This window comes from Mesoplodon mirus (assembly GCF_964341445.2).
Source record: "Mesoplodon mirus genome assembly, chromosome: 11".
In the NCBI taxonomy this organism is placed as follows: domain Eukaryota; kingdom Metazoa; phylum Chordata; class Mammalia; order Artiodactyla; family Ziphiidae; genus Mesoplodon; species Mesoplodon mirus.
Window position 1 is genome coordinate 48558485 of NC_138987.1, and position 12360 is coordinate 48570844.

Genomic DNA, 12360 nt, shown 5'->3' on the forward strand with positions numbered 1-12360 from the left:
ATAAAAGTTGCATTTTTAGTTCTCCCTTAAAAATGTGTGACTTTTGCTGAATCTGAGAAACTAGAAATTGTATTTTTCAATGCAACTCATTTTGATGGTAAAGTTAATTTGCAAAGGTGGTAAATTTTAGCTTTTACCATATTTTTGTTGTTGTTACTGTTTAAATCAGAGGAGTTTCATGTCTAGTTAGTCAGAAGGAAACAGAAGGCACACTCAAAGGGTTTCATTGAAGAAGGCTGTATGAAGGAACACTTGCAGAGTTATGAGCAGAGCTAAGAGAACACAGGGAGTAACAATAGAAAGAGAACCCCTTACTACCTGCAGACATGAAGGTGGAATGTAAGCCAGGTTGCGAACCAAACCTGGCAAGAGCTGCCATCCTGAAAGCCAGGTGGGGAGGGGCTGGATAAAGACAGAACATTACCTCTCCTGCTATTGGCCAAACCAAACACAATAAGTAAACTAAGGGAGCCTGGTGACATGGAGTACGGTTATCAGCATCCCAGAGTATACAGAGCTGGGTAGAAAACAGTAGACTGTGGATCTCAGGGACAAACCAAGAAACACCAGCTCATGTGCCAAAGCGGAGAAGCTTCCATTTCTTTCATTGAGGGGAGGGAAAATAAATTCATTTATAATGAGGTAAATAAAACTATGTTGTATATATTTTAATTTATTTCCCCCAGTAAGAATCAAAACTATCAAAACCTGTTCCTTAAAAACAGGAATAATTTTTATAGAAAACCACTCTTGATTTGATTTGTTAAATCCCAAACAGGAAAGCCTGGAAGAGAAGTGTGGCAATGAGAATAAAGACAGAAACAAAATACAGAAGAAGAGATACAAAAATTAAGACAGAGAAAAGATTATAGAGGAAAAGCAATTATGAAAGATGCATCCCCAAGATTTCCTATAACCAAAATTATAAATTGGTTCAAGAACGGCTCTGACAAATTCACAAATAACGGGTCTATAACATCTTAATAAGAAAAATTGAAGATGAGTCTTGCTTGCATTTGGGAACACCTCGCCATCAAAAGGTACTATGAAAGGGACCAGGAAACAGCATACTGTCCTACCGTAGTGACCTCACAGTGTCACAATCAATGAACTAAACCTAATATTAGGCTTTTAAAATATCTCATTGAAGTCTGCAATTCATTAATGTTACATATGGAAGCATTTTGAATAAATTCAATTCTTTAGGTTGTAAATGTGTATTATGTCACACAGGGTCCATAAGGGCAAATCCTACAATGTCACGAGTTATAGGTTAGGTTACAGTCTCTACTGGGGGAACATGCAAATCAGGAGTCAGCAGCACAGAGGGGACCTGAAACTGTTGGACATGCATTGGGTCTGTATTCCAGTGGAGGGACCCCACCCCACTGTTGTTCTCTTATAGGCACACTGTCAGTAAGGAAACACAGAAGGTTCAGGCTGTCTGAGTTATAAGTCAGTTATTTCCAGTTTTCTGGGAAAGCCAACTATGCAGCACTGGGGGCCTTTGGAGCTCAAGGGAAGCTGCAACACCCCACACACCAGGAAAATGAAGCTACCAACCCTGTAGTCCAGACAAGCCAGAAGGAGCCCCAGGATCACTTCTGAATAAGTCTGCTCATTAGATCCTGTGTGATAATTACCATATTCTCTTCCCAAAATCTAGTAACAGCACTGTCAAAAGAACACTGAACTATGCAGACTTTTTGGTTTAATACAATCTAACATTTCTTACATTCTCAACTTCTAAAATTATGTGATTATCACAAACCTATCAGTGATTGTTTTGTTCATTGATAATGTTTTTTAAATGGTCAAAATTAATTTTAGTCAATCTCTCACCAGGTTTTCTTCACAACATTTTGCACAATTCCTATTCTGTGAGCTCTTTTTACTATAAATATTTTTTTATGCTGTGCTGCCCTCAATTTACATAACAGATGTCCACCTAGAATCAAGCATACCAAGTTTAGAAAAAAGCAATATGCTTTAATTCCTTAAAATTGTTTTATAGTTTGTATATGACAAGTGTTTTCATGAATACAGAGTTCAGAGTATTTTAAATTCCTTTCATACCAAACATTTTAGTAGCAATTTAAATATTGCTTCTTCCTTATATAAACTGTTATTAGGCCATGTTTTTCAACACCTTTGTAATTATCAAGTAGAGAATTTGATCAGCATTCACATAGGGACTCTAATCAAAATTAATTTCACAGTTATTCATGAGGGTGGGAGTTCTTGTAAACTGTCATGCCCAATCAGAATTACAGTACTCAGGTCTGAGGATCTAATGTAAAACATGGGACTGTAGTTGATAACACTGTATTATAGAATTGAAATTTGCTAAACGAGTAGAACATAAATGTTCTCACTTAAATAAAACTTAAGTAATTAATTGAAGTGATAGATGTGTTAATTAACTAGTTGTTTGGAATCCTTTCACAATATATACATATATCAAATCACCACCATGTACCTGTTAAATATCTTAGAATTTTGTCATCTATACCTCCATAAAGCTGAAAATAAATGAATGAATGAAACAATAATGTTTTATTAACATTAAGAAAACAATATTCAAGTGTTTTATGCTTGCTTATTCTCAACTTGAAATTGTACACAATCCTTGGTATTCTATACTTCTTCTATTGAGTATTCCCATATGTATTCTCCCATGAAAGGCAAAGATGCTTAAACACCCTTATTTTTTACCAGAGGCACAGAGATTTGGAAACCCTAATCATCCCAAACAGCTGACTCTGGAAATGGAACCTCACCAGGGTGACTTGGTCATTTTATGCACTTGTTTGCACTACAAAAGGAAAAGAGAAAAGCCTGTTTGCTTTCTGATACTCAAGAAAATTTTGCATGTGTATGGATTTGGAGGACTAATCCAAGTAGAGGAGCTCATATCCAAGCTGAGGCCACCAGTCACACTGGGGAGGTTGTTGACAAGTAGCCCAGATTTTGCAATTTATCCCAAAGGGTAAATTGATTGTTCATTAAACAGAAGCTTCATCAAATGATGCTATGATTTGGTTTACATATGAAAAGCTATATTCTTTACTTAACATTCACAAGTTGCTTATGGATTAATTAGCCCATCTGCCACAACAAATGTATTCATACTTTTTTTGCATTAATTGTTGAAAAGTTACTAGTTTTCTCCTATTCACTTCTCTCTATCAGTAAAATGGAAAATAATTTTTTAGAAACAAGACACTTTTTTCATAGCAGTAAAAATGTGTATATTTTTCAACTTATCAACTAAGTTGATAAAGTAAGTGCAGGGGTGAGAGGAGGACCTTCTCTGGAAATGGCTTCCCACGATTAGTTCTTCTTTTAGTCACTTACCATCCATTTATTTGTTAGTTTGTCTGAATGTCTTAGAACTGCTTCAGGTTTGGCATGATTAAGGCTACTCTTTCCACTTGCTTCCAATCCCAAATCTAGTTTTTATGAGGATAACCACATGTCTCTATTTCTCCTCAACTTCTATCATTGGCATCTTCCTTTCCTCTTTTATGCTGCTACCAATTCTGATAACCTCTTTATCAATAATGTGCCTGATTTCTCATTTACCTCAAATCAGGTAACTTAATCACCATTTCAGAGTCCAGTCACCCCATTCTGGGGCCGCAAGCCTCTTATCAAACAGCAATTCCATGAGTCTTTTCAGTTATACTCTAGTTGCTAGGTAGCTTTAGAACCAAATCAGTTTTGGCCACAGTTCTCAAAAAGCCAGATGTTAGAGTAATAGAGGGAATTATATCATATATTTCTCTTGTTTATTATGACGCTCTAACCTCTCACTCATTCCATTTAACAAAAAGAAAAAGGTCTTTTTCTCTACACCCTGCTTAAATCAAATCACCAGGCTTCTTGAAACCCTTCCACATGTACACTTTAAAGCACACCCCCATAATACATTGGTATATCTTTTTTAATTTTCAAATTACCTTTCATTTCCTCCCATCAATTTTGCTCCCAACACTCTTCATCCAGTTTTTTTCTCCTGAAAATCAACTTCTAGCACTTCTGCTTCATTCTGTTTACTAGGCAACTAGAACAGTTTGGATCGACACTCTTAACTACCTGTATTAACTGGAACACATTTAATAGACGGCTTCTCCTTCTCCAGTTTCATTTCACATATGTTGTCCATACAAAACCAAGATTGAGACAGGGAGGAAGGAAGAGGGAAGGAGGAGTAAAGGGAGGGATGGAGAGAATATGATGGAAAATAGAATGATAAGGATATGGCACCATGAAATACCAAATACCTTGTTGGTTTAGGATCTAATCATTTGGAAAAAAACAAAGTTTTGCTATTCATTTATTTGTTAGTTTACTACAGAATTTTTCTATAGGATTAAAACCTCAGGTATTCTTCCAACATTATTCTTCTCCCTAGCTGAAACTGATGATAACTGAGCAAAGCAACTGACAGAAAATCCCAATTAAAGCTAATCTTTTTTCTGTTGTGAAAGGCATAATTTATAAAAGGGTGACCTTTTGGTAGGCTAACAGTATGTTGATGAACTTCAGGTGAAGTGAAAAAAAAAAGTGTTTTGTATCATCAGTGCTTACATTTTCTAAGGGATCACATGGGGCAGCAGAGCCTTTAAAGGTCATAGACTTCTTTACTTCGAGAGATATTAAATAGCTTATGAAAATAGAGGTCAGCTACATGATAACTGGAAGAAAAGAGCGTTCCCAATAGGGAAGTAAGATACTTGAGATTATATTGACTGTCCTTTTTTAAGACTGTATTTGATTATCTTAAAGGAAAAAAAAAAGAAATTTGCATATAAATGCCATGATTGTAAATGAATGAATGTACAGTTCTTAGAATCAATAGCTATTGATCTTGCTGTATGAAAGCTAATATCTGCATATACTAAGCATTACAATAAGAACTAATAATTTCACAGCCTAAAATACTCTCCAGCAATTTTTATGTTTCTGCAGAACTTTTTATACTTTTCTGAACTTTGCAAAAATAATCTTATTTACCTTATTGGAACATAAAATAAATAATCATTATCAGTAAGGAACTCACTTTTTAAAAATTATTCTTGCTTTGAAGATCACTAAAACAAATAAGAAACAAAGGAATATCAAGACTAGATTATAGACAAGGTACTGAGCCACCTTGGGGAAGAAATAGAATAATGGCATTTGTCTGTTCATTATTTAATGACACACAATTTATGCATTAGTAGGATTTAATGTATGACTGGAAGAAACCATGGCCACAAATTATTTTCCCCTTACCCTCAGATATTGCTTGAAGTTCCTTCAAAAAGGGCTCTGTCTTCTTTCATTCTGCCATTGTTAAGAGTTACTCCAGATGCAAGGTTTATAGGAAAAGGTAACATTATTGACATAATTCCAGTAGATTTTAAATAGTTGATAACAGATTGTGACCGGGAGTTCTTTTCAGAGAAGGAAGGGTATGAAATCTTGTACGAGTGAATATTCACTAAGTCAAAGGGACACCATGAAGCAGGAAACATGTGGACAAAAGGGCAATTCTTCCCTAACACATAGATACTGACAGAGCAGTATTATCTATCACGGGATCATCTTCCATAACCCTGGAATTTATAAATACTGACCACAATATGAGACACAGAAGATGACGCTATTCATCATGAGAGGCCAGATTTTAGGTTGTGCTTTTCCATCCTGGAACTTCTCTTATCATTTGCTGACTGCAGGTCTTCAGGAGTTGTGGCCTCAGCCCAGAGTGCCTGTCATCCAACAGCAGCTCAAGGAATGAATGCTGGTCAGTAGGTGTCCCACGTTCACATCCTCCTGTATGCCCAAAGTCATCAAGCCATTCCAAGGTTGTGCCAGAGAAAACTCAGTGGGAATGTTTAAGTTTAGTTTGTGGAGAAAAGAATGAGAGAATAAATGCACAGATTAGTGAGTGTGCACATTGGTAGGTACACACCCAAATCTCCAACTGGTGTTTCTTACTAGTTATTCGAGAACTGTACTGGGTCATATGGTGCTGGTGAGGAAACTTAATTGCTCAATTTCTGAAGGCACATTAACTCTTTCAGGGTCGATTGAGCAAATTAGCTCCTCCAGGTCATTAAGCCTATCTCTACAGGACATGATGATTTCTACCTGGCATTGTATCATTTACCCCCAAATGCCCCACATTTGCTTTGAGCATGCACATATTCTTTGTCTATTCAGGGAGAGAAAATGTGCTCATTTGAATGTCAGCCAATCACTCTCTGGCTGCAACTCAGTGATTCCCTTTGCTTCTTTTGAAGGCACCCAGGGATCTCTAAGGATTTATTGGTGCATAGCAGTTATCAGAGCCTCACCAACAGGCGGGTAGTTTAATTGTCTAGAAATGGTATAATTTCAGGGGTTTTGAGCACAGTACTGTACTCCCAAGTATGTCTTCCTATTTGCAAAAGCCAATATTATTGATTCATTGTGGGTGGGAGTTTTGAAGTTCTTTCAGGATTCTGTAGTCCTTTATGAAAACACAACTTCCACTAAGAGGCTGTTATCAGGACCTATTTTAGGGAAATAAATTGATGACAACTTGAGAGCAGTCTCTGTACTGCCTCTCAAGAGGGTGATCAGAAAAGAGTGTGGCTGTTTTGGGTGCCAAAAATGTGGGGGAACATCAATGGCCCTAAATAAGCAGGTGTGGGAGAGTATCACTAAAAGAATAATTTTTATCTCCCAAATGCCAATGGTTGGCCCAACTGAGAAACAGTGATGGAGGGCAAAGACAAACATCACCTCTTCCTCTGTTATGTCCAGGGCTACGCTGGAGAGTCATAAACTGGTATAAATGAAAACAGGCAAGGAGGTAAGGGACATGGTATGCTCACTCAGAGGTGTTTTAGAGCAGTGCTACTTTCTTGTGCGTATAAATCAACGGGAATCTTGTTGAAATGCCAGTTCTCCTTTAGTAGGTCTGGGATAGGGCCAGGGATTCCGCATTTCTAATCTCTTATGCTGCTGGCCTATGGACCGCACTTTGAATAGCAAAGATTTAGGATAATATGCACGTGAGCAATAATTTGGTCTTGGATAAAAATGATGAATATGAAAGAAATTTGACAATATCCCCCAAAATTAGATTGCAAGTCAGTAAGACTGATTAAATATTGAAAATACCACCAAGAGATTGATAGATCATTTTTTAAAAAGGATATACTTAACATTTCTACCTAGCTGAAGATTTTGAACATTTGCTGAGGCTTGTGTGCTGTTTAAGTTTTGAAATCTTTACTAATAATTCTGACGATGTGCTTCCTAAAGGTACAAGAAATAACTGTTTTCCTAGTATCCTTCACTTTCTCCTGCTGATGAAGAGTTCAATAAATGTCAATGTCTGATTAAATATTCCTTTACAAAATTCATAGCAGAGCTGGTGTAAGCCTCCCCTGCCCACCTTTTTTTAATCTATCATGACAGTCTCTCTGTTCTTTCCTCTGAGATGAGCAATGTCCTTTTATCTTTGCAGGTCAATGGGAAGGATCTCTCAAAGGCCACCCATGAGGAGGCAGTGGAAGCTTTTCGAAATGCCAAGGAGCCCATTGTTGTCCAGGTGCTAAGGCGAACACCTCTCAGTAAACCAGCCTATGGGACGGCCCCAGAAGTGCGGCTCGTGAATGCCAGCACTCAGACGGACATCACCTTTGAACATATCATGGCCCTGGCCAAACTTAGGCCACCCACCCCTCCAGTGCCTGACATCTGTCCATTTCTGCTCTCAGACAGGTATTTTTCTGTCATTTCTCCCAAAGCCATATTTGTTGTCATTCGTCCTTGAAAGTAGGTGTTGGGAAGAAACAGTCACTGTAGCAAGTTGACAATTATGGAGACAAGCTCCCAGTTCTGTCTGGAAAGTGTCTGTAACTGTGTCTCCATCCAATTAGTTCTCAGCTGTCCTGCTCTTACTTTTCCTGACCTGCACTGTTGTTTCAGCTCAGGAATCATACTTGCTGAGATGCTGAGTGAAAAAATCTGGCTCTGATTCGTTCATCTTCATATTTCCAGTCATCACAAGCTTCACACAGCTCATGAGAACTGGTCAGGGAAATAGCTTTTCTCACCGAAGCTGCCAAAAACCTTGTTAAGACAGACCCAGAAGTGGCATGTTGGCACTATATTCTTCTCTGTGGGTCGCCTCTCTCTCTTTTTCTCTTTGCTTTTCTCTTCTTTAAAGGAGACACTAGGAAATTTATTAAAGTGCAATTCTCCAAAGGAAGCAATTACCTGATATATTGAGACTTGAACCAAAGATCCTGGCTGTCCGAGAGGAAGTATAGAGCTACAGAATAAGGAATTATTAAAGGAATATTTCTTTTCAATTTTTACCTGAGTTAAAGGCAGTTAGAGATAGTTTATTCAAATAATGCTACCCTTTCAGCTTTGGAAGTCTGTTTTGCTCCACACACTTTGTTCTGTGAACTTTTAAGCAAATATTTAAACATTATTGAGAGCTTGAAATATAAGAGCAGTAGTCTCTTTAGCCTGCATTTTCACTGCCTACTGCAATCCATGCTCCATTTAGTAAAATGTACACTTGGTCATGACACCCGCCTGCCCTTTAGTGGCTTCTGTTAAGTCCATCTCAGTGGTCCACACGTGTACATTAGAATCACCTGGGAACTTTGAAAAGCAATATAAATGCAATGCCCAGATCAATCCCACCTCAGGCCAAAACCCAGGCATTAGAATTTTTAAAAAATTTCCCTAGGCAATTTTAATGTGCAGCCATGCTTTGGAAACCACTCTTTGAAACTTCAAGTTCCAGGAGGACAGGGGCTCTGTTTGTCTGACCTACGATTCTAGTCATCTATCTCTTACTTATTAAATAGCCCCTTGTGCCAAGCACTGGAACTAGGTACTGGGCATAAAACTGGGAACAAAAGATAAATCCACTGCCTCCTAGAGCTTATATTCTACAGGGGAGATGAAAAATACACAAGCAAACAAGTATACAATATTCATTAGTAGAGTGTGACACAGAGTAGCCATCCAATAAATACTTTCTTGAATGAATAATAGCTAACATTTATTAGCTAACTTAACATGTTTTAGGGAGTATTCCAAGTGTTTTACAATTATTAACTTATTTATTCCTCATAAAAACATTCTGAAGGCATACATTATATTATTACCATCCCCATGTCACAGATGAGGAAACAAATGTAATCGGCAAGGTCATACAGCAAGGAAACAATAGGGCCAGGCTCCTGAGCCCAAGAGGTCTGACTCCACTGCCCACTCCCTTAACCAGTACGCTGTGTCCTTCCCAAGTCCTACAGATCATAGCTGAAAGGTAACCTCTTCTAGCAGACTTCTTAGGACTGTAGTAGGTACTCTCATAGTGTCTCTATTTTCCCCTTAATTATCTCACTATATTAAAATTCCCACTTTGCTGCTCTACCCAATTAAAAAGACACCAACCGATTTCCAGCAATTGGCATAGGGCCTGGCATCTGGTAGATACTTGGTAAATGTTTACTGAATTAATAAGGTGTTCTTCACAGCAGGACTTCCTACTTACTAAGTCAAAGACCAGGGAAACACATCAGATGTCCCACATAGCAGGCACTGATGTTTTACCAGTCCAAATGGGCTTCTCAACAGGGAACTCTGCTTATATTATGTAAAAACCTAAATGGGAAAAGAATTTGAAAAAGAATAGATACATGTATATGTATAACTGAATCACTTTTCTGTACACCTGAAACTAGCACAACATTGTTAATCAACTATACTCCAATATAAAATAAAAAGTTAAAAAAAAAAAGCCTGTCCAGCTTTAAGCTAGGAGGGTTCACCTGTTAGACCAGCAAGCAAGATACTAACTGTACTGCTTTTGCTATTTGTGTGAAAATTAGAGAATATTAGAGTATAGTGAGAAGAGGCTGGTAGAATATTTACACTGACTGTGTGAGGGCACCAGGATGAATCTCCCTGGCATTTCAGCTAGTGATGAGGGGACTAATTTATGCTACTAACTCCAGTTTTTTCATAATGTCCAAAATGGCTGGGCTTAGAGGTCTCACCTGAAACCAGCTTGGTTAATTGCACTTAAGCCTTTTCACTGACTTGGAAATTCTAATAGAGGACCTCATGCCCTTTGCTGTTCAACTGTGCTTAGCTTTCATATTGTATAATCTATAGTGTCTCTATCATGGCATATAGCAATTTGAAAGGACTTCTATAAATTATGTAAAACATTTCCCAAAAGTTAAAGGATACATAGAAGTAATATAAAATGCCTTGGGTCCTCTTCATTTCCTTCACTCCATCAGTTCTCTTTGTCCTGAGAAATTTTCTAAAGGGATTATGAAAACCTGTGGCTTATAGGAGTTTCCAGTGAGTTATCACCATGAACGTTCTTTAATATTTGTGGACATGCCCTTTATCAAAGAGGGAAAGGTGTGGGTTATGAGGGAGAATGAGGAAGGAAGTCTTAAGAAATGGGGGCAATGTGCGGACGATTTACAATCTGAAAACCACAGTGCCCACCCTACCTGCACATCCACGGGTTCCGCATTCAAGGATTCAACCAACCTCAGACTCAATTTTTTTGGGGGGTACAGATAACAACTTTATTTGTCCATGCCAGGATTAAGTTGCTTAACAGAGAGACAGAGGTGGTGGGAGGTTGGCATACACAGCACCATTTACGTCAAGAAGGCAGAGCATCACTCCTACCATGGTACCACAGCCTTCATCCTCCTCTCTCCTGAAGTGCCCCTCGCAGTCAGCAGGCCCCTGCCCCACACCCACCAGCATCACGTGCTACCGCGCTTCTTCCCCCCACTGTCCCAGTACAGAGCCCACCACGTCTGGAAACGTCTGTCTTTACATTCATCTATCCACTGGGCCCCTCACATGGCTCCTGCGAGGTAGCTGGGATAGCCTCAAGGTTGGAAATAAAACTAAAGTTTCGATGTTTTGATCTGGGGTTGGTTGAATACTCGGATGCAGAACCCAAGGACACGGAGGGTCGACTGCGCGTTTAAAATCAGATTTCAGGGGCTTCCCTGGTGGCGCAGTGGTTGAGAGTCCGCCTGCCGATGCAGGGGACACGGGTTCGTGCCCCGGTCTGGGAAGATCCCACATACCGCGGAGCGGCTGGGCCCGTGAGCCATGGCCGCTGAGCCTGTGCGTCCGGAGCCTGTGCTCTGCAACGGGAGAGGCCACGACAGTGAGAGGCCCGCGTACCGCAAAAAAAAAAAAAAATCAGACTTCAGAACCGGTTTGAGGCTGTAATTAGGAAATTGGGAGTACTTTGTTATAAAATACCCACCTTTGGGTAGACTTCAGTCTCAAATGCCACACACCGACGCATGGCGCAAGTCCATTCGATGGAATGGAAGGAGGCCAGAGCATCAATATAGCACCACGGCGGGGGGAGGTCGCACATCCGCCCCTTCACAGAATGAAGCTCGACTGTGAGCCATTATCTTAGTATTCTCTCAGAAAATCAAATTGATGGACTTCATATAGGGGGAGAAAGAAAAGCAGTTGCTCTTTCTGCGGTGTAGTTCATTTAAAGGCTAGATCACTAAAGGTCTTATTGGCGAGCAGTGAAAACTAAAGTGAAATTCTAAAATTAGTTTTAATCTTGGGAACAACGCTTTTGATCCATTCCTATCATATTGCTACATTCCCCATAGCTGCCATTCTCTTCATCCGATGGAGCATGAATTTTATGAGGACAATGAGTATCTTTCCAGCTTGCCTGCTGATGCAGACAGAACAGAGGACTTTGAATATGAGGTAAGATCATTTTCACATCACTTCACATTTCTTCATGAAGTTATGGCTGAGGCGTTTTGCATAACAAAGAAAAAATTAATTTATTACTCTGAGAACTCTATTGTCTATTATATATCTAAGGTAAGAGCTTTTAAATATTTGTTTCAGCTATTTGGCACTAGTACTTTAAGTATATTGGAAAACATTTTTATAATACAAGCCTGAAAATAATTTGCTCACATTTTTGTTGCTTTGTATAAATAATATTATGGCATCTACATTTTTTTCTTCTTTTTGTAATATAAGAGAATTTCCAAGTAGAGTTTGGAAAAGAAATTATATTTAAAACCGAGACTGTATTTACTATTTTCATTCATTGTGTAGTATTTTGATTTTAACTGATAAACTAAATCTTATATTATTTTTATTCCCCTTCACAAATTCAATTTTTTTTTTTAATGACTCAAGTACTCTAAAGAGCAGTTTCCCTGACTTTCTAGATTGAGAGATGACCTCATGTCCTTTGTTGTTAAACCATGTTTAGCCTTCACACGGTACATGTCAGAGTATCTGTACCGTGTTATGAAACAA

At 38.6% G+C, this 12360-nt stretch overlaps 1 protein-coding gene across 2 annotated transcripts in view; it reads left to right on the forward strand.

The window, feature by feature from the left end:
• The window catches only part of PDZRN4 (PDZ domain containing ring finger 4), a gene marked incomplete at its 5' end in the record, with an annotated part of 383776 nt that overhangs the window by 302837 nt on the left and 68579 nt on the right, over positions 1-12360 (forward strand). For both annotated transcript variants that reach the window (XM_082636895.1, XM_082636896.1), the window contains 2 exons: positions 7508-7764; positions 11688-11790. In XM_082636895.1, coding sequence (XP_082493021.1) covers positions 7508-7764; positions 11688-11790 — 360 coding nt within the window. The remainder of the gene's footprint in view (positions 1-7507; positions 7765-11687; positions 11791-12360) is intronic.